Source organism: Mauremys reevesii, linkage group 1 (assembly GCF_016161935.1).
Source record: "Mauremys reevesii isolate NIE-2019 linkage group 1, ASM1616193v1, whole genome shotgun sequence".
Classification (NCBI taxonomy): Eukaryota; Metazoa; Chordata; order Testudines; family Geoemydidae; genus Mauremys; species Mauremys reevesii.
The window spans coordinates 101,694,177-101,719,297 of NC_052623.1; the positions used below are offsets into that span (position 1 = coordinate 101,694,177).

Here is a 25,121-nt window from a genome sequence, read left to right on the forward strand (position 1 = left end):
ATATTAGACATGCTTTTTGGGAGTTATACTTGTTAAACTGCTAAAATGCAATTTTTACCATTTGAGCACTACTGACTTACCTTCATAAAAATCAAACCATAACAGTAAGTGTCTGTCTGTTCCCCCCATCGTGTTGGCTCTGCTTATATTAACACCAGCGGGAGCTAGTCACACACACAAGAAATAGACCCCATAAACTTTAACTCCAGTAAACAGCCTGAATTAATGTTTTTGCAGAATCTCTTCATGATCCAGTGTTTTAGTAGCATCAGTAAAAAGCAAATATTTTTAATTTCATCCTAATTTTTTTATAGGCTGTAAATGACTCCTGTTACCAAAATGATGACTCCGTTCTAAAATCCCTTGTAGAGATTGCAGATACTGTTCCGAAATATTTACGTCCACACTTAGAACCAACATTACAACTAAGCCTGAAGGTAAATCTGGAAATTACTGAGAGCAAATTTTCATTTGTTAAACTTCTGGTCTAACCATTCAGCTTTAATCCTGGCAGTTGTGTGGAGACACCAATCTCAATAACATGCAACGTCAACTGGCCCTGGAAGTAATAGTGACGCTATCAGAAACTGCTGCTGCTATGCTGAGAAGACATACCAACATTGTTGCACAAGCTAGTAAGTAAAATACTCCTGTTATCTATTAAATAACTTGCCTCCTTTTTAAAATGCTAAAGCAATGTCCTACGTGTTAACTAGCACAATAACTTCGCTAGACTTTCAGTGTTGCAAAACCATTTATCACCATCTGCAAGCCCCTAAATCAGTTTCCCAAAACTCTTGGTGAAGGCCACTTCTTGGCAACTTTGAGCTGTTTTGCCTTCTCGCTCATGATTTTGTGAATGCCTCCAGTCTGCAGCTGCATAACACTTCTGTAGCAACTACAGCAAATGCTTACAGGGAAAGTGATATTGGGGAAAGTATTTGATGTGTTTTTACTTAGCAGTCACTAGATGCAGTCCAAACTTTCGCACTATACAAACCCAACTATGGACACTGAACTATTAAAGTCCTAAATTCACAGCTTCTGTTTAGGCACCTAAGTGGCCTCATTTTTCCAAATGCTAAGGGCCCCTGGTTCCCTGTTAATGGGAGTTGTGCTTATGCTGCATCTTTGAAAATCAAGCAGTTTATTCAGATGCTTAAATATGGGGTTAAGTTTCAATCCAAAATACTGATTAAAATATAGATTGTAAACTCTCCAAGACAGGCACTATGCCTCTCTAAAGCATGGCACACACTTTTGGACACTAAAAATAACTTTCTTGGCTGGACAACCCAACAACAGAGTACTGTTTTTATATGGATAACTAAATTCATTTTGCTCCACCTGTCAGATTTTTTTGTGAGCAGACAGAGCATTGAAATAAGTCATGCTCTCTGAAAGACTTTTTTTTCCCCACACAGTGGTAGTTCAATAGATTTTGGTGCACCATATGCTAAGTCTCTGGAAATTACATAAAGGCAACTTGCTATTTTATTCTCCTGCAAGTTTGAAAAGTGCTGCTTTATGCTCGTAACTGTTTTTAAGAGATGTTAATCATCTAGGAAGACAGTAAAAAATTAGGATTGGCTATCTTTATATATCTAGAAGAACAAAACTGTGGCAGTCAAAGACTTCTACATAGTGTGCATGAAAAGCAAGCCTTTTATAGAGATATTTTTCAGGAGTCCTTTATATTAAATGTTACTATTCTCAGTAGGCTTAAATGTTTTAAACCATTCGCTAGAGTCATTTGTACTCTTCCAGGTTTTTGGAATCTTTGAGTCTTGGTGCCAGTGACAATGTGTGGTTGAGATTCTGATTTTATCTGGATTTGAACAGTGGTGTATAAGAGCCTCCCCGCTACTGCATATGTATGCTTACAAGTCATGCACATGTGTGCTTGAAAAGCCTATCATCTCAGGTATAATCCTTTGAAGCATCTTTTAGTGCCTTCACACATAGGCTTCTGATAGTCCATCATCACATTCAAACTTTGCTTGGGTATGCAAGAGGTTATCTAGGTGGGTAGATTAAAGCACTTTGAGAATTTTACAGACACAGTACAATTTCTTTTGGCTTACTGTACATATCCACAATTGGTTAACTCAGTACATAGCCTCAGTGCTCCTGGGTTCTTTGCCAAGTTCTCTCACAGCATCTCTATTTGTTACCCAGGGTTATCTGAACCCAAAGCTGTAGTAACTAATCTGTTTTCCAGGCAGTGTCAGGAAATAAGTCAGTGGGGGACTCAGCACCTGTGTCTGATAAATTATTGGTACACACAGAGTGCTTCCACCCAACAATCCTTGTTTTTATTGAGTATAAAGCGCACATCAAAACTAGCAGGAGTCTAGATATGAAGCACCTCAGATTATAGCTACCCAAAGCCTGAGGTGGTATCAAGTTGCAGCAACAGGTTTCCAGTGCTCAACCTTTCTCCTAGCCACTGGGGAGTTAGGTGTCAGTCTCCTAGCTCGTAGAAATCTTCTCAGACTTCTCCCAAGCTTCTCCCAAGTACACTCTCTAACTAAACTTTTTATAGGTTCGCTAGACCAAGCATATAACTCATAATAGGCTAACAATCTTCCCTAGCAACTGCGAATAATTCATTATTCTACTTATCAGCCAAGCAGCTTCAGCAAGAAATTTACAAATGCAGATACCCAAATCTAGGTCTGTTTTCTGTCCTTTCACTGTAAATATCCTGTTAGTAACACTCTGCAGTTTGTGCAGCTGTCTTGTCTACCTAAGTAAGGCTGAATTAATTCTACGTGGTGTCCTTGCTTCCAGCCCATGGGGCTAAGTACACAAGAAGGCTGCAAGTTATGTCAAGTCAACTTCTCTTGTAATACAGTTGGCTAGGAGACTGTCCCATCCTGGTGGATGTTGACCTGGCCTTGGTGTACACTCCTGCATCACCTCCTATGTGGACCACAGCAATGCAGTATATACTTTTGGTATGAAGCCATCAGCAAAACACTAGCAAGTATGGAATGCCACAGCATGCCTCCTCAGCAGCACAGGCTACTGTGAGCACATGAAACAAGTTTTGTGTGTTCTGTGCTGGCTTCCATACAATATAAAGTAAAGTTTAAGGTCATGGTCCTTATCTTCAAGGCATGCAATGACCTGGGCCCAGCCTTTCTAAAAAATGGCATAAAGCTCCAGGATAAGGACTGTGGCTGAAAACTGCTCATTGGGTACAATTGAACTTTTTACTATGAGTGATATTTCTCGATGCAAGAGAGCTTTCTCAGCAGCTGGTCTAAGGCTGTAACTAACTCCCTAAGGCAGTTGTCCCTAAACTTTTGAGGGGTTGTCCCCCCACCCCCTCCGCTGGGGCTTGCGGGGGAGACGCAGCCAGAGGTAAGAAGGCTGAGGCTGGGGCCGGGAGTGGAGCTGGAGCTGTGGCCAGAGGCTGAGCGGAACTGCAGCTGGCTGCAGCAGGGGCTGACAGCTGGGCCCCCGGCCAGGTGCAGTTCCGCTCCTGCCCCAGCCTTGGCCTTAGGTGGGGAACAGAACTGAGGCTGGGAGTAGGGCCAAGTGGTGCTCCCTCCCTGCCCCGCATTGGGGCTGGCCTGGGCCCCACTGCACCCCGCCCTCAAAGGTTCCTCTGGGTCCCCCAGTTTGATAGCCCTTAGGGCAGAAGTTCCCACAGACATACTACCCCTCATTCAAATTGCAAGGCATGTTTCTTGCTGTCTCTAATATAAACATATAGCCACATGTACATAGTGTAAAAACAAATAAAAACCCTACCAAACATTACACCGCGCACACAATTCTCTTGAGAGGCAGAGCAGCAAGTGACAGAAGTTAGTCATGTTTAATGGAAGACATTCAGATACTGTGATGATGAGGGTGTAGCTATTTAGAAGCTAAGGTTCCATATTTACAGAGTAAACTTTCATTTTTCAAACGCAGGGGTGGACAAATTGACAATTGATGGATTAAGTGTCCAAGGTTCTTCATATCTTGAGCTCTTCTGAAAGTTCTAGGGTACTTTCTGTGGGAAAAGCCCATTTCTAAAGGGCTTATATCTTGTTTGTTCAAAAAGAAGACAAGGCAGAACAGAAGGGCTACACACCTGCGATCCAAAACAGGTGATCAGGTTGTCAAGATGATTAGGCCTGTGTCCATCTAAATATGTACAGCCATTGAGAATTACTTACTGGTCTGTTTGCTATATTTCAGTCAATAGCTTTTTAAGTTTTCATCTATGCCAGGTATACTGTCTGTGCACCCAGAGCTCATCATGGAGGGCAGGAAAACAGGGAAATGGTCTTCTGTAGTCAGTCATCAGACTTTTTTATTGGCCAAAATTTGGAGGATTTCTTGTCAAAGTTTCCATAAATCAGTCCACGCACATCTTAACTCTAATGCCATGTTTAGAAATATTTGACAAACCTTTCCAATGGATGTTGGCAGCCTTTACTTTATCAATGTGATCTTGACCTTTGCAAATTAAAATTCTTCAGAAGAACTCTGTTGTAATTTATTTTTGGTAATGAAAGGGTATTCCTAATTTCTAGTCCATTGTTTTTACTGCATATGAAGCAAGATGTTCTGAAGTATGTCCTCTCCTAAACTCATTCAGTGCTATAGATTAAATGTTACTTTAGTATACTGTAATTTAATTGGGATGACTGTCAGGTTTTCATTTTGTATTTAGTTCCTCAGATGTTAGCAATGATGGTTGACTTAGAAGAAGATGAAGATTGGGCAAATGCAGATGAGCTTGAAGATGATGATTTTGACAGGTATTTGACAAACCAGCTGTCTCAATTAAAAGAAACTCCATAGCATACAGGTGACCTGGGTGTTTGCAAGATGGGGAGGCAGCTTGTTTGCATCCTGCATTCCCACACTCTGTCCACTACTACCAGCAGCAGCACACACATTTCTCCTTTTTACAAGTAGTGGAAGTGAAAATAGAAGCCTTGTGATATAAATTGGCACCACAACTGGCAGAAAATAATTTAGAGGTCTAGAATTACATTACTGGTGTCTGAAGGAAAAGGATCAGAAGCAGTTTATTCTTGGACAGGAATAATGCTAAAGGGGAGGGTGAGCAAAAGTAGCAGTTTGTTTATATATACACCTCTACCCTGATATAACATGACCTGATAGAACACTAATTCTGATATAACGCGATAAAGCAGTGCTCTGGGGAGGTGGGGGGGCTGCGCACTCCGGCGGATCAAAGCAAGTTCGATAGAACGTGGTAAGATATTTTTTTTTTTTTGGTTCCCAAGGACAGCGTTGTATTGCGGTAGAGGTATATATCTATATGGATCTATAGATCAATCTAGATCTATCTATATCACTGAATAACTAGCTTTCGGTGTAAATAAAAGTTTCTTTATAACTGAAAAACTCCAAATATAAGCATTTATATCTTTCAGCATTCAAACTTAAACTTTATTTGCTTGCAGGGATCATTCACGTTCAGAGATTGGAAAAAGTGTATTTCCTCATGCACTTTTCGAATGAACTGTTGGACCTGTTGACTTTTTACCTTAGACTTTGAATTAATCATGACTCTTTTTTTTAAACACTAACTTTAGCAATGCAGTTGCTGGTGAGAGTGCATTGGACAGAATGGCGTGTGGCCTTGGAGGGAAACTTGTTCTGCCTATGATTAAAGAACATATTATGCAAATGCTCCAGAATCGTAAGTAACTTGATGCATTGTTTTAGAGTCTTAGCTTGAATAATTATTTTTGTAAAGGCCTGTTCAGCTACGTAGCGCTTTCTGTTAATTATCCTTTTGTATTATTAATAGGCGTATATAAAACTGTCAATATTGTAGATAGACATGTAATTTATTTTTTATCCAAAATGAATTTCAAAAATCTGTTTAATGTGATGAATGTGTTCTGCTTTCAGTGGTCAAGAATAGAGGAACTATTTTATTAAAAGTAGTGAAGTAACCTCAACAGCTTCCCTTTAAAACTTCAGACTTTCTCTGGATTTAGTCATAAATGAGGGAAAATGTCTGTTACATTGAAGAATTTTGATCTATATAAGACGTTTGAGTTTTAGAAATACTCACTGCACATGAGCAGTATGAAATTTCCCACTAATTCAGTAGAATATTGAGGATGAGTTTGGCTAGATAAATGTGCTACAGATTGTCACAGTTGGTAATTGACACTTCTGACATCCTCTGCAGACAGCACCAAGGGTTATTTTGGATACTGACTTCTCTTTTTTTATCTTAGAGACAGTCCCTCCGGTTTAGAGTTTGGGCATCTTGCTAAGGCATTGTGAGGCCATGTAAACTGCCTCTTCCAATCCTCTAACTTTACAGGACTCTAGTCTGCAAGCGTCTCAATCCTATTTTTTTCACAAGCATTTAAAAAAATCAGTGTGCTTTTTTTTTTTAAACATATTAAGGTGCAGAGCTCATACATGGATAAGAACAAATCACACACTGAAATACAGTAGTAACCACTATGGTGTTCAAGTTGGGTTTTGCCATACTGATCCACCTTATAGTAGTATGGATCCTCCATACACCCTGGCCAGCCATCTATATTCTCCTCACTTCCAAGTATCCATAACGTTTGTTTGTGCAACAGGATTGCTCATTAATCATATTTTGCACATTTTGGTTTATTGCACCTTAGAAGGCATGCTGAATTTGAACAGCCAGGCATATGGGTTGAAGAAGGCCCAGACTTCTGGGTATCCTCTCCTACTTTAATAACATTAACACCAGTCAGAACACACCTGAAAGCCATTCTTGGTTTTTCCACCCTGATAACAAACGTTTTAATGTCAGTAGGTAACACTCCACATCAAGGTATACAGCCATAGTGTGCAACACTAGATTTGAATGTGATCTAAGTCACAAACCACTAGTGGCCTTCTTGTGCTGTTTAATTTCTGAAATGAAAGTTATTCATTGTACAAAACTACCTGGATACTTGGAAACCGATTAATCTTTTGGTGTTCAATACCTTCAGAAGTGGCAGGTAGAGTCTTTATGTAGCCCCTTGGAGGTTGGGGGCTGGGTCTCATAAGAGTTGGAAGCACTCATTCTCCCCTGACTTGCTAGTCAGTATGCCCTGATCCTTCCATTGAGCAGGGATGCAGCAATCTGGGTTGAGCTATAGTGACAGGTGAGGCACATGAGGCGTGTGCTCTGCTGGGAAGGAGAACCTGTTGCGATATTTATTCGGTGAAGTGGCATTGGTAGGCTAATAGGAGGGGAGGGCTCTTGTTTGCAGACACGGAATAGAGGAGAGACAGCAAGGTTTTCTGATACTAAAATTTCAAAAACAATTCCTTATTTAATCAACTGTTAAAGATGAACTACAAATAATTTTTGTTTCTCTTCTTTAGAGGTAAAATTCCAGTCTTTTCTCACAAACTTTCCTTACATAAATTTAAGGTTGTAAGTTTTCTCCTCGGGGTGGGATGCCAGAATGTGAGCCCCCAACAGGCTTAAGTATCATTTCTCCTGACATTACATGACTGAATGCATGCAGGCATGCATACTAATAGCAGCGAGTTGGAAGGAAGACATACAATGTGATCTTAATGAATTAGGAAAAAGCGGTGAACTTGAGCAGCAGCAAAAATGAAAGCACTAACTACTGCTTCCCAGCATCCACTATCAGAACTAGCACTTTCTAGCCTAGCTGTATGATGCAAATCAGACCATCTTTCGCTTATAATGAAGCAAGCTGCAACCAGAATTCCAATCCATAGTGGTGGTGTATTGGTTAAGTTTGCAGGAGTTGGAAACTTTTATCTTGTGTCTGTTTAGGGCAATCCTGTGAGTGGTGGTTTGGTACTACACAATTACTGTATTTACATTATCCTTTATATTTTCTGTAGTACAGAAGAAAGATCAGCCATCTAGACTACTGGGGTTTATGAAACAGTGGAGTAGTGGGAGTGGATAGTCCACTTTACCTCACTATAATATGTCTGACCAGAGTACAGTGGTTTTAAAAAAAAAAAAAGCCAGATGTTGAAGTAACTAAACATTTTTTACTTGACTAATTTTTTCGGTTGGGAGAGCTGCAGGTAGCTCTTTACTTTGGTGCTGCATAGTACTGTGGAGTATATCGTACACTACTTTACAGCTAGTAGCAAAAACAGACGTTCATACTATCCCAAACTACCTCCTAATTCAGCAGATGTGTGTGAGTAGCATTAGGGATAGTGGTAGTAAGAGCCAAAGTGCCCTTTACAAGTTGTATCACTGGTATCACTAATTCAAAATTCTTGACTTTTGGTGTCAGGAGGAGTCTTTGTCTACCTTCTTCCTACAGCAAAGCAGGGAAAGAGTAGGATGTTTGACGGATTTGGCTGCGTCTTTCCTTGTATGTTCTATTTTCAAACCCTCTTTGTTGTAGTACAAGGAAGATCATTGTGGGCAAAAGGGTATTGCTAATGCATATTCTCCACTCTAAAGGAAAGCTGTTAAGGAGAGATGGAGGTCAGGTGTCAGTCCACGTTAATAGGCCAAACATTTAAAAAAGAGTGAACGTTAAATTCCTAAATCCATATCTGTTGATAGGAGGATTGAATAGGGTACATGATGACATTAGAAAGTTGGTGTGTGGGAGGAGAGACATTAGAAAGTTGGTGTGTGGGAATTCTTTGTTTGTCTTTAAATTGGAATGTTCAGTGCTTTCTTACTTAGATTTTTTTTTCCCCAAACACTGAAGAAGAGGGGCATGCACAAGGGTATGGAAATCACTGGTAGCGAAATGGAAGATGTCTTTTCCTGAACCTTTCCTAGTTGACTTATTTAACTATTTCCAGACAGTAGCACTAGGGATGAGGCATCAATAGTTTAGAATTTCTGTGTTCAGTTTTGGGCAGAAGGATTTGTCCCCGATTTCCTCAAACTAGCCAGAAGAAAAGGATGTCTGGGTACATGCAGGGTTGGGAGGGAGCAGTTCTGACATACGTAGATTAAGTATCCAGACGTGCTCTTTTACAATTTTAAAATGAGATCTTCTGTATTCCTGTCTTTCCCTGTTCTTATTTTCCAAAATGGATACCTTATTTTCCATGTAATGTCTTCTTACACAGCTGATTGGAAATACAGGCATGCTGGTTTGATGGCTCTGTCAGCTATTGGAGAAGGTTGTCATCAACAGATGGAGGGAATTCTAAATGAGATAGTTAACTTCGTTTTACTTTTCCTCCAGGATCCTGTAAGTTTAATGCAGTTGATAGATCAAAATTTGTCATTTAACTTCTGCTTTTATAAACACTTACTATTTGAGGGGAATGTTATTTCAGCATCCAAGAGTGAAATATGCAGCCTGTAATGCAGTTGGACAAATGGCTACAGACTTTGCCCCTGGTTTCCAAAAGAAATTCCACGAGAAGGCAAGTAATAGACAATCCAAGATAAATTTTTGTTCCATTTGGAAACTTGTTTTGAACATTAACTATTCTGTTGTAGGTAATTGCAGCTCTTCTGCAAACCATGGAAGATCAAGGCAACCAGCGTGTTCAGGCTCATGCAGCTGCTGCACTCATTAACTTTACTGAAGATTGTCCGAAATCACTGCTTATTCCCTATCTGGATAATTTAGTGAAGCATCTTCATTCCACCATGGTGATTAAATTGCAGGAGGTATAATATGCTTAATGATTTTGGGGTGTCTTTTTTTAATTGCTTTGCTAAAGTCTTCTGTAAAGTTTGCAAACCACATTTATTATCCTACAGTAATTTTTTGACTCTTGTAAAAAAAAAAAAAAAAGCTGATATGAAATTCGCATTCAGTACCCATCAGTATCAAAAACCAAACATTGTAAATAGTGATATGTAGACTACAACAATATTTTCAGAATTATAATCTGTACACAAGCCACATTTGGGGGTGGGACAAAATTTAATTGAAAATTGTAAGTGGCGTAACCATCTTTCTTTTTTTTTATCCCAAAGTTAATACAGAAAGGCACTAAGCTGGTTTTGGAACAAGTTGTGACTTCCATTGCATCAGTTGCAGATACAGCAGAGGAGAAATTTGTTCCCTACTATGACTTATTTATGCCCTCTCTAAAACACATTGTTGAGAATGCTGTACAGAAAGAACTTAGACTTTTAAGAGGAAAAACTATTGAATGCATCAGCCTAATTGGCCTTGCTGTTGGTAAGGAAAAGGTAAGTCTTTAAGATGCATACTGTTAACTGTCGAGTCAAAGAGAATCTATTTTTTTTTAAAGCCTTTTCACATAATAGTATGTTGCATTTCCTTCACTGACTGCTCAACCTTCAGATTTGTTGTTGTCTGTCATACTTCCAAGTTCATTTAACTGGGGAAGTAAATAAATATTTCAGCTGGCTTCATTTGAATGGTTTTAGTTCTGTGCCTCATGTTAGTCTTTTATTCTGTATTTCAAAGATTACTACCTGGTAATTTAATCTTTGCTAGATTCAGAAGTATGATATATTCTCCATAATGTTAGACCCTGATTCTTAAGATGGGCAGCTTTGTCTGACATGGCCTGATGTGTGGGTGGAGCTTTTCCTATTGCATAAATCCAGGATTCTAAAAGGAAGATAAGGCTTTGTAACCTTGGGAAAAGAGAGCAAATCACATTTTCTCTTCCTGTTCCCTGGCCCTTATTAAATATTTTAATTTAAAATATTGGCATATGAAGCTTAGTTTGTGTTTTGAGTTTTTTAAAGCAGTTATCTGAAAACCATTAACTTTCCTAGCTTTCCATGTGCTTCTAGTAGTGCCACCAGAACTGATTTGCAGTTTGTTTGGTATTCTTTATGTAAGAACCCAGATGAAACTGACAGTGAAGTTGCAGCAAAGAATTATGGGGCAGAGGGTAGGAAGGAGTGTAGGAATATTATACAGTACACTGTCATTTATCCAAGTGGCCTAAGGGACAGCTGAAATTTTCAGATGTCTGGGCATTTGGATAAACGGAAGTGCTGTTAACTATCAGGGCTATATGGGGGAAACTGGATTTGAATAACAAGGATTTTCAGATAACTGCAATTATATTGTATTCCTTGAATCAGGTGGATAATGTGGGGAGCAGCTGAGAACACAAACATGACATGTAGTCATGTTGCTTAAAGCACTACTAGAAGTTGCTCAGATAGTATGGTAATGAGTTCAGTGTAAGGATAGAATGTGCTGTAGGTTGTGTATATTCTCTGCACTCAAGATGTCTGACATTCAGAAAGTTTACTAGCTAGTGCTGCCAGCTTCTCCTGATTCTGGAGTGAAATCAGATAGACAGGAAAAACACTCCTAGGAAGTTTGACTTCCCATGTCTTTCTGTATAAATGCTAAGAATTAGAATTATAAGTGCTTTTTATCTTCATTCTCAATCCACTTCATAAAGGGGCATAAATACTATCCCCATCTGCAAGAAAAATGAGGGCCATATGGTGATTTGTAATAGAACTTGAGTCTCATGCCTCCCAATCCAATATGCTCTCTGTAGAAGAAGCCAACTAGCTTTATGTTAGAGCAGGGATCAGCAACCTTTGGCACGCGGCTTGCCAGGGTAAGCACCCCGGCGGGCCGGGCCGGTTTGTTTACCTGCTGCATCCACAAGTTTGGCTGATCGCGGCTCCGCGCTCCAGGCCAATGGGGGGCGGTGGGAAGCAGCGGCCAGCACATCCCTCGGCCCGTGCTGCTTCCCACAGCCCCCATTGGCCTAGAGCGGCAAACCGCAGCCAGTGGGAGCCGCAATCGGCTGAACCTGCGGATGCAGCAGGTAAACAAACTGGCCCATCCTGCCAGGGTGCTTACCCTGGCGAGCCGTGTGCCAAAGGTTGCCAATCTCTGCTTTAGAGCATTGGTTCTCAACCTATTTACCATTGTGGGCTGCATCCACACAATATATACATACACACTACATGTACATCTAAAAATTTTTTTTTAGTATTTATTATATGATAACAATACAATTTAAATTGATATATAGTACCTTTCATTTCAACACTGGCAAATATCTACCAAGAACATTTTAAATTACCAAAATAAGTCAAAACATTAATTGTTAAAATTATTGAATTTACCGGAAGGATGGCATGGCATGGAGTATTGCCACCTTCACTTCTGTACTGCTGCTGGCAGTGTGGCTGAGCACCTGGAGAGCATGGCTGCAGAGCCTGCCTACAAAGATGGGAAGCCCTTTCTGGTGCAGGAGCCCCCCTCAGCCAGAAACTGTTTCTCCTCACCTCCCCCCCCTTCCCCCCCCCCCCCCCAAAAAAAAGAACCAAAACCAACCAACCTACCAAACAAACAAAAAAGTACTGGGCTGGCACACATGCCTGCCTGGGCAAAGACAGGGTTGCACGTGCAGGGCAGACCGGCCCCACCCAGGGACTGCCCTTCTATGCACCCAGACTGCATCCTAGCACTTATCCCACCCTATCCATGGATGGTTCTCCAATATTTAGCCCCTCTGTCCAGGGACTGCCACCAGTCCCCCCCACCTAGTCTGTCTCCCATGCACTAATTGCACCCTCCTCACTCCCGCTGGTCTCCTACCTCAGCTGTGCAGCCCGCCGTGCCCACCTGCTACTGCAGTCCTAGTACTGGGGAGCCTGCTCCAGTCGGAGTCACTGGACCCATAATCCTGTGGGGTGTGGGAGGCACCGAGTATTTTGGCCTGCTGCTGATCCTGATCCTGCTGGGGGTGGCCTGATGCCACTGGGCCTGATCCAGCTGGCAGGGCTGATACTGAGTCTGATCCTGTGACGCGCCATTTTTGGATGGCCCCCACTGGCTCTGCATGTGAGGCAAGAACCCTTCCTTCCCTGCCCTAGTTATGGCCTTGAGGATGTCACATGGGCTGCAACTGTGTGCTGATTGGTTGAGAACCACTGCCTTAGAGCTTGACCGTAGCTAAGGTTCACATCTTCAGTGGAAGATTACTCTCAAGAAAATACTGCTCTTATACTGTTGTAGGAATTTTTACTTTTAAGTTATTCATTGTTTTTAGAGGAATTTATGTGCCTCAACTTTAAATAAGCGCTGTTTGATATGAAACTTCACATGTGGGTGTATTTTATTTCTAGTTTATGCAGGATGCATCAGATGTGATGCAGTTGTTGCTGAAGACGCAGACAGACTTCAGTGATCTGGAAGATGATGATCCCCAGGTATGTCAGAAGATGTTCTCTTGTAACAAATATCTGTTGATGCCTAACACTTAGTGTCCTTTATCCTCTTGCTTTTTTTACAGAAAATTTCTGAAGTGTCACATGCAACATAAGTGTGTAACTGCTTCTTAAAAAAAATTATCTGTTAAGCTCTTTTTGCCACAGAGAACCACTCTCCCCAGGCTATACAATGCCTGGGATTTGCATAGTGTAGAGGTGGTTGAAAAGTGAAATTCCTTAAAATGAAAGGATTTGAGAATCGAGAATTAAGAAACCTGACTTGCAATGCAGATTCCTCCATACATGGAATGGAGAGAAATGGTACATGGAGTGCCAGCATCAGACTTCAGCATATGAGTCTCTGTAATGGAAAGTCTCTTTAGCACTGGATCCATTAACTATATTCTTATAGTAAATAGTTACTATTTTATTGTGGTTTTACTGTGAAAATGACTACAAATGAATTAAGATTTGTATTTAACTTCCGTATCAAATTGCTCAATCTGTCATTTGTTTTTTTTCTAACTGGTAATACTGCAAATTCTACTTGAGATCTGAAAACCCAAGTGGTCATTTTTCATATCACTTCTACACCAGTAATATTGTAGTTTGACCATAGCAGACTAACTTGTTGATGCACAAGGTAGAATAAAATTTAGCTCTATTGTGCTGCATTTTCTCAACAGCACCATTATTACTAAAACTTGTCAGGAAGAAAATATCTTCTCCCTCTGTCTGAAGATATTTGTAATTAACATTTTCATATTTACTGTACTGGTTTCTGACCTCCCAGGCCAAGATATGTTGCATCAGTGCCTCTTCCCAAAAATACTAGAGGCAGTTCAGAATTCTTCGTGTGAGGCTCTGGTCTTAACTTCCTTTCACCCTCGTAACAGATACTCTGCCAATGGCCATGTGAACAGCAGTTCAATGCTATCTTATCTATTGTAGCCCTAGCTTTAAAGGATGATTTTGAGACAGCAGCTAGCAAAATCTTTTTCCTACCTTATCCTTTTGGCTACCCTCTGACTTCCTTCATCCATTTATGGCCCCTCTCCCTATGGCTGAGCTTGCCAATCAAAGCAAGCAGAGGGGCTCCATTTGTGAAGAGACTCTTGGGAGAGTTCTGTCACAGCTGCTTTCAGTCTGTGGACCCTTACTCTACTGGGTAAGTCTGTTGGGTCTGTTGCTTCCCTGCCATACTGTTTAAGACTTTTCTGGATACACTTCTGTTCTGCAGTGTCAGTTCTCTTCGCACATTGGGACAGAGAAATCCAAACTAAAATTTTACTCTTTTTAAAAAAAAAAAAAAAAAAAAGATTGAATGAGCAAAACTGGTATACCCACACTAGATAAACAGTTGAAGAGGGGAAAAGGGTCCAAAACAGTCTTTGGCAGGTCAAGTTTTTTGGTTTGACCTTATTAGTTGCTTTATAGTGGTCTCTATCACCTCAGAAGCTTGCTTTGCTGAGAAGAATCATTTCAGGGTGGATTAGAGCGGAGCAATATTGGTATTATAGGGGCAAGAGGAAGTTAAAGTAGTCAAGACAGGAGATGGCAGGGGATTTACACAGATGTTCTAGCAAAGACAAAGTTTCAGCTCTTCAAAATATTCCCTAAAAGAAGGCCATGCCAGTTGAAGAGAAGGGTCCCAAATAGCTTTTGTATACCTCTGTGCCCCTGTGCAAACCATCTGTCTTCACTTGTCAGTGAGGTTTTAAAAGATTTTGACTTTCCAGCAGTATATTGAAGGTAAGCTGCTTTTGGTGGTTTTTTTTTGCAGCTCGTAGACATTGGATTAATAAGACGTTATATTTAAACCCCATACCCATATTTATACTATACCCCTTTATCTGGGATGCCCTTTTTGTTCGTTCTTCGTATATCATAAACTACTGTTCAGTGCAAAACTTGATTAATTTCCTTGTGTCATTCTGTACCTCTGTTTTTATGGTCTGCTACACTCTATTACCTAGTTACATGTTCTATATTTTGAGGTTTGTTTTTTTTCCTGGATCTTGTCTCTTCATGAGTGTATCTGAAAATTGGTTCCCTTGAAACACACATACAGTAGATCACTAGTCATGTACCTTTTTGGAGTTGAAGCTTCAGTAAATCTTAACTTTTCAAATTACATACTTTTCTTTGAAAGAAACTTACTGTTGGAGACCCTGAGGGCCAAAGTGGTTCCACTCTGTGGGCACTACTCTGTACTAGAGCCAGCAGGTTGGGAGCTTGAAGATAAAGGATTTCCTAGTCAATGCTTTGCTGAGGGTACAGATTCATGTGTGGTGATGTATAACAGCTATGTCTTTACAGAACCTCTTGCAGGTAAAATTTATTTTTCCTTGCTTTGAACGGCATTTTGTGCAGTTGAGCAATATATAAATAAAACATAGCAAATGTGTATGGGCAAGACAAGGTTTTTAAAACAAACAAAATAGCTGTGTCCTTGAGCCAATCATTGGCCTTTGAGTCAGCAGTGTTCATCTTGGGAAGACCTCCCTGGAATCCAACATGAAAAGAGCAACTATCCAGCATTTATACAGCATCGTCCACAGATGCACAGTGGGCTGTCTTGGATGCCCCAAACATAAGCTTTCTTGGCACAGTGAACCATGCAACACCTGAACCTAGTAAGCTTGGCTCCAGAGGTGGTATGGAAACCCAAAATCAGGTAGCTTTTCATATAGCATGGTTATGTGGGAGTTCCTGGTAGTGACAGTCTTTCTTCCATTCTGTCAGATCCAGTAAGCTGATCTCAATGGAGTGTGTGCAGCACTGTCCAGATAGGATTTCTGTTGCACAGTTGGTGGCAGGGTGCATCCCAGATATTCCTGAACAGTGTCAAGTGTGGCATTTGCTGCACCTTGGTGATCAGTTTGTTGGTTGCATTCTGATGCTGGTTGTCAGGAGGATAAATATTTACTAGGACTGGTAATATACACAATTTTTGTTGGCTTCAACGTGCCTGTAACAGTTCTCATGGAACGATTAAGCTCTTTTCTGTTAATTTAGTGTGTGTAGAATTTAACCAAACTGGGGCACAATGTTCTCCAGCTGAATAGCAGAGAGTGAGCCCAAAATTATGCAGTGTTAGCATACTAGACCCCAGATAGACCCTACCAGTTTAGGTTTTTGCTCTTGATGTTTTGCGCTACTTTTGGGGGTGGGGGGAGGTGTGTGTGAGTGAGTGATCTTGGGTGACCACTAGATACACTGGCTTTGGATCACATGCCAACCACTAACCATTCAAAAAGATGTTTAAGCTCAGGTTGGCTCTGAGCATGCCGTAAATGGAAGCATGTTGACATGGTCTTTGATGTACTTGGTTTTCATTTCCATGATCAAGATCAATGCCCATAAACCACCTGTAGATGGTATTTGGTAGGTCATTGATGGGTACATTAAATAAAGTTGGTGCCAGCACCAAGCCTCGTGGGACTCCATTCTTCTGTAATCTCCAGGTGCTGGTTTTGTGGCCCAGAGCCACCTGAAAATGCTAGAGTGATGGTACAGTAGGCCAAAATTATTAGGGGGCTGGTACACAGCCACTTTAAAGATGTTGAGCCTTATGATGTCATAGTAGTCAGATGTAGATGGTAGACTCCACATTGGTAAATTGGATCCTACATAAGTGGCTCGACTATGGTTTTTTCACAAAGGCTGTAATTTGAGATTGAAACCAGATATTATAGCTGACTGGCAATAAAGGAATTAACATGGGTTTGTTAACAGCAGATCACATCAACATTGTGGCAGGAGGCAATGTTTTAAAAAAAACGAGTGCTTTGTGGCTTTTAAGCAATGGACATTCAACTGTAACACCTTGAGGGAAGGGTCAAAATTTTATAGCATTTCCTTGTCTTTGTCTATATCCTCGGTAATTGTGATCCAATAATCTGACAACAATACATTTTTAACCACTTTTGTTATATACTGCAGTGCATTTCCTCCCATTTTGTTTTAATACACATTGAAAAAGGGTAATGATGAGTGTGCTTATGTGAATTTTAAAACTGCTCTCACAGATATCTTACATGATCTCTGCATGGGCTAGAATGTGCAAAATCCTTGGAAAAGAATTTCAGCAATACCTTCCTGTCGTCATGGGGCCTTTAATGAAGACTGCGTCAATTAAGCCTGAAGTTGCTCTACTAGACAGTAGGTTATAACAATTACTTTATTTTGAAAAACCTTTTAAATAAAAGATTTGGCAGCATTTGTAGAACTATTTCTTTTTTTCTTTCTACAACAGCCCAAGATATGGAGAATATGAGTGATGATGATGGTTGGGAATTTGTAAACCTAGGAGACCAGCAAAGTTTTGGAATTAAAACTGCAGGCCTTGAAGAAAAAGCAACTGCATGCCAGATGCTGGTGCGTAATGGGAAATAATGGTCAGCTACTTCTTGCTAGGTTTTCTATGGAATTAAATTAATAGTTAAAAGTCAATAATTAAATCTGAATCCCATATGTATAAGTATTTTATTCTTGCAGTACTAGGGTGTCATTGGGCAAACTTTTTTGTGGCCAAAGATAACTCATTCGTCCTCAACTTACTGCTTGCATTCAAATTTAAGTAGTTTTCATTTTTAGGTTCATATTGCTGCAGTTTAGGTTTCAAACTCTGCAGATGACTTAAAAATACATAAGCTTTTTTCTATTGGTCTTAATTTTTATAAAAGTTAACAGAACTTAAGCCTTGGGACAAATGTAATGAGTGTTCTTTCAGATGTTAGCAAAAGGAGCCCTAGGAAAAAAAAATTCTGTTATGTATCATAAAATATACACATTTAGTCTAAAATATTCAGCCACTAGTGAAAAAATATACTCTGCCATCTAGCTCTTTCCAGATATCATGGTAAAGTGGTAAGTAAATGCATTTTAACGTGGCTTTTCCATTAACTCTGACCTTACTCTGGTTGTCTGTTATCCTCCTTGAACATTTCATAGTTGAAAATTTTAGTAGTAATGCTTTTACCCTAGTGCTGATAATGTTAAAATTGCCTTTTTTGTTTCAGGTTTGCTATGCTAAGGAATTAAAAGAAGGATTTGTAGAGTACACAGAGCAAGTTGTAAAACTGATGGTTCCTTTGTTGAAATTCTATTTCCATGATGATATCCTTTTTAATATAAAAATAGAAATTAACTAGCAGTTTTACTTCTAAAAAACTCAAAACTTCAGCTATGCTAGTCATCTTTCCATGAATATGGAGGAAGTAAGTTCAGCAGTGTTTTATTCTAGTATCAGGAAGGTGTCTGTCTATAGCAGGAGTCAGCAACCTACGGCAGAGCCGATTTTGCCTGGCACATGGCTGCCAGCTGGAGTCCCAGCCTCCGTCTCCGTTCAGCTTGCTGCCAGCTGAGTGAACGGAACCCCAGGCCAGCAGGAGGCTGAGCGGGGCCGGGAGCCGCAGAGCCAGAGCGCAGCGAGGGGAGAGCCGGCGGGGGACGGGACGCATGGGGACTACTGCCCACATTCAGTTGGGGGTGGGTCTCAGGAGGGGGCAGTCAGGGGACAAGGGGTGGGGTGGGGGGTTCTGACTGGGGCAGATGGGCTGGGAAGTGGGAGGGAGTGGATGGGGGCGGGGCAAGGGCAGGGCTGTCCCCTCTTTCTTGATTGTTAAAATATGGAGAGCCGGGGGACACATGGGGGCTGGCGCCCGCATACATCCACTGCAGCCTGTAGGAGCCCCCAGGGGGGCACCGGGCCGCAGCCTGGGCAGGAGGGGAAGGGGGACACGGCTGCTCCCCGCAAGCGGCGGCGCCGCCACCTTTGCAGGGCTGCTGCCCCCCGCACCACGCCGGCTCCTCCATGGCTGGGGCTCGCCGCTGCTGCTGCAAGCGGGACGCTCTGGCTCTCCTGTGGCTCCAGAAGGCAGCTGCTCCCTGCCGAGCTGCTGTAGCAGCCCAAACCCGGCAAAGTCAGTGAGTGGACTCAGGGTGGGGGCCACCGAGGTGGGGTGGGGAGGGCTCGCAGGGGGGCTGTGCACCCTCCAGGGGAGTTCAGGGGGTGGGGAAGGGGGAACCTGGTCTGGGGAGCAGCCCCTGGGCAGGCTGGCTCCTGGGGTCTATAAAGGCTCGTTGGGATTTGCCCCTCAATGAACCGATGTGCAGGGAGGGGGGGCGCAAGGTTGAAGTTTCGCCTAGGGCACAAAATATCCTTGTGCAGCCCCTGCCCCGGGGGTGTGTGCACCCCAGGTTAAGAACCACTGCAGTAAACTGATATCTGCATTTTAATTTAATTTTAAATGAAGCTTCTTAAACATTTTAAAAAACTTGTTTAGTTTACATACAAGAATAGTTTATAGACTTTCTAAAAATGTTAAAATGTATTATCGGCATGCGAAACCTTAAATTAGAGTGAATAAATGAAGACTCGGCACACCACTTCTCAAAGGTTGCTGACCCCTGGTCTATAGCTAACTTCACTATACTTTCAGTATTGTATAAATCGGGAGTTTACATTTCTCCAACCTGATCCATTGCAAACAAGGTGTCAGTCCAGCAGTAAATACTACTTTGACCAGTTCTTTAAATTATTTGTTGTTCAGCTTGGGCGTCTAGTTTCAGTACGTATGCAAATTAGAGTTTGGGTCTTAACTTCCTAATCTTACAATATGCACTCGCCTCTGCATCTAGTTCGTCCAACTAATAAGCAGCACTGGCTATCCCTAAATGTCGGCCTTCAGCTCTTACCTGATGAAAAGCCTCCATAACATAACTCAGAGCATGAGGAAGAATTAAATAGGGTGGGGAAATGTCCAAAACAACAATGAAGTATTTTGGTAGCTGTTTACTAGTCTTGCCACAATGGGCAAGGACAGTTTTTTACAACCTCAATATTTAGCATATGTTGTTGTGCTTCTAGATCATAGCTTTATTCAAATTGCGCCATTAAAGGAGGCTGTTAGCTTTGGCAAAAATGTGCTATATTTAAATGTATGTATTTCTCCAATATTTTGGTGCCTGTCAGGTAAATAGTACAGGTACCAGCACAGCCACTTAACATGACAAATATGTTCTATTCCTGTCTTTCTAAGCTAGTCTAGTTCCTTTGGCAAATATGGCTTTTTTGGTTCTTTAAAGGAAAATTAAATAAGTAAATGTTAGTTGCAGCATGAATCAAGAAGCCAAGGAAATGCTTAGATAGCTCTTCTTCAACCTTAGTTTATATTATAAATCTTTAAAACTTTTTTATATAGCAAACATAACTTTTTTACACCAAGTCTCTTTGATTAAATATCTGGGTAGTTATGAAAATGAGTAGTTCAGCTTGGTGACTGGTCATAGTTTAAGATGGGAATTAGTACCTTTTTTGTAGTATGTTTCCGGATGCTCATGTCATAAAAATACTTCAGTTTGATCTCAATTACCCAGTATTTCCTTAATAATCAAACGTGTTCGTGTGGCAGCAGCAGAATCTATGCCTCTTCTCCTTGACTGTGCTAGAGTTCGTGGGCCAGAGTATCTCACACAGATGTGGCATTTCATGTGTGATGCGCTTATCAAAGCTATAGGGACAGAACCTGATTCAGATGTACTTTCAGAAATAATGCATTCATTTGCAAAGGTGACCTTTTTTTCCTTCATAGAAATGTTTATGCCATTATCATTGAAAACTTGTATTTTTTTTTAGTGTCAAGGAAATTTAGTGCTTACTGTAAGTTTAAATGACTAGTACAGGAGATTTTTCCAACAGTTACCTATCACTTGGCTATATATTTTGTTAGCTTAGTTTAATGTGACTTATTTTCATAGCTAATTATTGAAAATATCCATTGAATCTTAAAAATATAGTTTTTCTGGATTAGGGAACACAATTTTTCACTTGCATAGATATTTGTTTAAAAACATTAATACTGAATATCAAACAAAAATCTAGAAAAAAGCTAAACAATTTTAATTATAATATGGATCTATCCTGTAAAATGTCAGTTCCTTAATTTTATAAGCCTAGAATTAATATGAAAATTCTTTAAAAAAAAAAAAAAAGTTTTCTCTTTTGTCAGTGGTAATCAGAAGTATAGCTCTAGTCAGTGTTTTCAACATGTTAAAATTTCACTGCCACTATTTCAATAGTGTTTAATGTTACAAAACTTCTATTTTGAACATACTGTATTTCACTAGTGCATTGAGGTAATGGGAGATGGATGCCTTAACAATGAACATTTTGAAGAACTTGGAGGAATATTGAAAGGAAAACTAGAAGAGCACTTTAAAAATCAAGAGTTAAGACAGGGTAAGTTATTCTAATACACAGAAGGTAGCACTAAGTTTCATAATTTGCACTAAAGATAGCTTTCTAAAGCAAAGATTCTAAACATCTTGTATTGACTGCTTGTTCAGTTATCCTCTCCTGAGTTACCTCACCTTGAGATCCAGCAGTGGTAAGCTGAAACTAGATACATTCAGACTAGAAATGAGGTGCAAACTATAACTAGTAATTGACCTTTGAAACAGCTTACCAAAGGATGTATTCTCCATCATTTGAAATCTTTTCCAAAAAATGTTGTAGCTCAATCAGAAATTGATGTAGAAATCACTAGGTGAAATTCTAAGACAGTCACTCGATGATCAGAATTGTCCCTTCTGGCCTTAAATCTGCGACAACCTCCCAATCCTACAGCAATGACTGTTTTTGGTATCCCTTTTCCCTGCTTTTCTGGTCTATTTGTTTTTCCCAGACCAAGGTTGCCCTTCTCCCATGTTCCCTCACATACTTACTCCTAACCTGTTCAGTGCATTTTCCTTACTTGCCCAATGTCTTTTTCAGGCACTCTGACAGAAGGTCCTGAGTGCTTCACCCTGCAACTGTTTCTGGAGTCCTCTTTTATCCATTACTACGTTTTGTCAACTGTTCCTGTGCTTTTGCAGGAGTGGGTCCTAGTGAAAACATCTAAACCTTATAGTTTGCACTTATTCCTTTAATTTAGTGAAAAGACAAGATGAAGACTATGATGAACAAGTTGAAGAGTCATTACAAGATGAAGTAAGTTATTTCTTTTTTTGTTTGTTTAAAAAAAAAAAAAAAATTTAGACACTTAAATTCCACAGAGCAGCAGCTATGTGGAGACAGACATTACACCACAGTGACATGCTGCTGAGTTGAAACACACCACCAAATCCTTTGAAACTTGCCCATATGTATCCCCAGTATTGGAGGAAGTGCATCTTTGACATGTTTCCTCAAATTTCTAACAAGCATTGTCCATTGGTGCTACAGCATGTGCTGGAAGTTGAAGATATATCCTAACTCCTGATGGAACAGGTTTAGAGCAGAGCTTTTCCTTACTTATTTCCTCTTTTGAAGAGCTTTCTCTTCTAAATAGGATTGCTTTTTAATACTTTTTTTTCAATCATTGTTCTATTCCAAGTATTGTCCAAGGTTCAGCCCAGTTTTCCTGCTTTTCATCTTTGTGCCTTTTGGGCCTGTGTGGTGATGCTAACCCAAGCAACAGCATGACTCAAGGTCAGGCAGGCTGTAAGCCATTTGCCTCCTTCAGTGTCATCATATGTGTTGCTGATGATTGTTAGCTGTCATCAGTCCCTGGGTGAAGACTGTAGAACCTGAAAGTACTGGGAAGGAAACTTCTAACTATTTAGGGAGCGCAGTAAGGGGGCCAGGAGCAGGGGGGTTGGATAGAGGGCAGGGGAGTTCGGGGTGGTGGTCAGGGGGTGGGGGTGTGGATAGGGGTCGGGGTGGTCAGAATGTGGAACAAGGGGGTTGAATGGGGGCAGGAGTCTAGGGGAGGCAGTCAGGAATGAGAAGAGGGGTGGATGGGGCACCAGGGGGCAGTCAGGGGCAGGGGTTCCGGAGGCGGTCAGGGGACATGAAGAAGGGGTCCCGGGGGGCAGTCGGGAATGAGAGGAGGGGTTGGATGGGGTGGTGGGGGGCAGTCAGGGGTGGGGGCTCCAGGGGCTGTCAGGAGACAGGGAACAGGGAGGGTTGGATAGGGGCCGGGCCATGCCTGGCTGTTTGGGGAGGCCCAGCCTCCACTAACTGGTCCTCCATACAATTTTGGAAACCTGATGCAGCCCTCAGACCAAAATGTTTGCCCACCCCTGGTTTAGCTTCTGGGTTATTTGGGCACTAGATTAGGAACTCTGCGGAGGAGTCCAAAAGATTATATTGGAAAGCAGGAAACATTCTACATGGAAAACTTCTTTGAATGAAGTCGTAGAAAAATTCTACTTTGTTAGAAAAGAATAGACTAGAGGTGGTCCTCCATCCTTTCTAATTTTTGAGTACTTAGTAGTCAAAACTTTCACTGAGTTCACTGTTCATCTAGCTGCCAGTTCAGCTTTTCACCTTTTCAAAGCATGGATCATGAATTTTCATTCATCTTGTGGTTACAAAGCTTGTTCTGGATTCTCCCTCCAGTGTATGAATATAGTCTTTGTTCTGTTTCTACAGTGCCTAGCACAGTAAGATCCTAGTGCATGATTGGGACTCAGAGGTGTTACCACAGGACCAATAAATTAATCATACTAATGCTCATAGATCCACTGTTTTGAGCTTAGGGATGCATCACAGTTTTAAAAGTTTCCAAAATGCTCCTTTACAATGTCTATCAAAAAATGAACGATTTCTACTTGGCTCTCCAGACACATTTATGAAAGCCTTATTTCCTCAATTTGTTCTCCTAGATCTGTGCCCAGTTTGAGAGCAGTCCTGCAGTGGCTTTAGCTACTAACTTCTCATGCACCACCTGAAGGTCACAACTGCTTGTTAATTTCCAGAACTGGGGAGCCATATGGGCAATACGCTAAGGCGAAAAAGTGGTGACTTTCTCCAAAAATCAGTCATTAGGGTTTGTCCATATGGATCCCCACACCTGAGCCCATTCCAACTAGTCTCTCTTGTTCGGGCTATTCAGTTAATTGAAGGAACTGAGTGTGGTTGGGGTCCATGACCTCTCTTAAATTCTCACAACTAAACAATGGGATACAAGTGGTCTCATTAGACATTGATAGAAGTTTCCAAAATCATGTGCCAGGGATGCATTTCTCCCAAGAATATGGATGGAAATACATGGTTATTTTGAGAAAAATCAATTACTGTACATAATCATTCTGTGATGTATGAACTCTGTAAGGGAAATATTTTAACTTTCAGCATTGCTTTATTTTCATAGCTACTGAAATTCATTGGAAAGAAAATGCGAGTTATGTTTACTACGAGTTACTGCTATACACCTTGTCATTTCAAAATATATAGAACACTTTTTTTTTCTTTTTACCAAGAAAAATAACCTGATGTAAAATTGTTCCCGTGAACTTGTCATGGGAAATTCTGAAGAGGAATGACTTAAATAGAGTAATCTTACTAAGCGTACTAACTTCTTCTTTGAATAGTGTCCCTATGGTTATTCCACTTCAGGATGTGTGCGTGCCCATACTCTTTTGATCCCTGGGTCCACACCTGCAACATAGATATCTTTTGGGTTCTGGTGAATGGGCTTTGGCCTCGGCCCTGGGCCCCAGTAAATCTAACACCAGCCCCGGTGACCCATTAAAATGGGTTCCTGACCCACAGTTTGAGAACCCCTGGGTTATGCCCAAGAACCCAGGCTTCAAACTCTGCCAGGCCTGCCATAGGCCCTTTCCTTGCAGTGACAGGCATTCAGTATGTCTCCACTGCCTGGGAGAGACTTGTGTCCCTGCCAAATGTACGATCTCCAACTTTTTTGATCTGCTTTTAACTCCTGAGTAGATCAGACTAAAACTCCTGTTGATGGAGCATTCTCTGAGACCCTGGGGTCCAAACCACCACCTTATACATTGGATCTGGTTTTTCAGAGCGGCCTGGTGCATCACAGTGGCTATGGTAAGCAAATCCTGGGGTCCTTCAGAACCATCCAGACTCCAGAAAAAAAGAGACCCCATTTTACAGAGCAGGATAAGAGCAAGGAAAAATCTTTATCTGAGTCTGTCTTCATGTCCTGGCACAGGAATTGATGAGGCTCTTACCCACTCTGGTCACAAGACTGCAACATCA

General features: G+C 41.0%; 1 protein-coding gene across 3 annotated transcripts in view; it reads left to right on the forward strand.

Annotated features, from left to right (window-relative positions):
• IPO5 (importin 5) overlaps window positions 1-25,121 on the forward strand; it is a 97,559-nt gene that overhangs the window by 27,900 nt on the left and 44,538 nt on the right. For all 3 annotated transcript variants that reach the window (XM_039542980.1, XM_039542961.1, XM_039542971.1), the window contains exons 7-21: window positions 315-437; window positions 515-635; window positions 4,676-4,763; window positions 5,571-5,677; window positions 9,061-9,185; window positions 9,274-9,363; window positions 9,440-9,613; window positions 9,926-10,144; window positions 13,034-13,117; window positions 17,149-17,281; window positions 17,376-17,497; window positions 18,142-18,238; window positions 20,521-20,693; window positions 21,251-21,362; window positions 22,057-22,112. In XM_039542980.1, coding sequence (XP_039398914.1) covers window positions 315-437; window positions 515-635; window positions 4,676-4,763; window positions 5,571-5,677; window positions 9,061-9,185; window positions 9,274-9,363; window positions 9,440-9,613; window positions 9,926-10,144; window positions 13,034-13,117; window positions 17,149-17,281; window positions 17,376-17,497; window positions 18,142-18,238; window positions 20,521-20,693; window positions 21,251-21,362; window positions 22,057-22,112 — 1,824 coding nt within the window. The remainder of the gene's footprint in view (window positions 1-314; window positions 438-514; window positions 636-4,675; window positions 4,764-5,570; window positions 5,678-9,060; window positions 9,186-9,273; window positions 9,364-9,439; window positions 9,614-9,925; window positions 10,145-13,033; window positions 13,118-17,148; window positions 17,282-17,375; window positions 17,498-18,141; window positions 18,239-20,520; window positions 20,694-21,250; window positions 21,363-22,056; window positions 22,113-25,121) is intronic.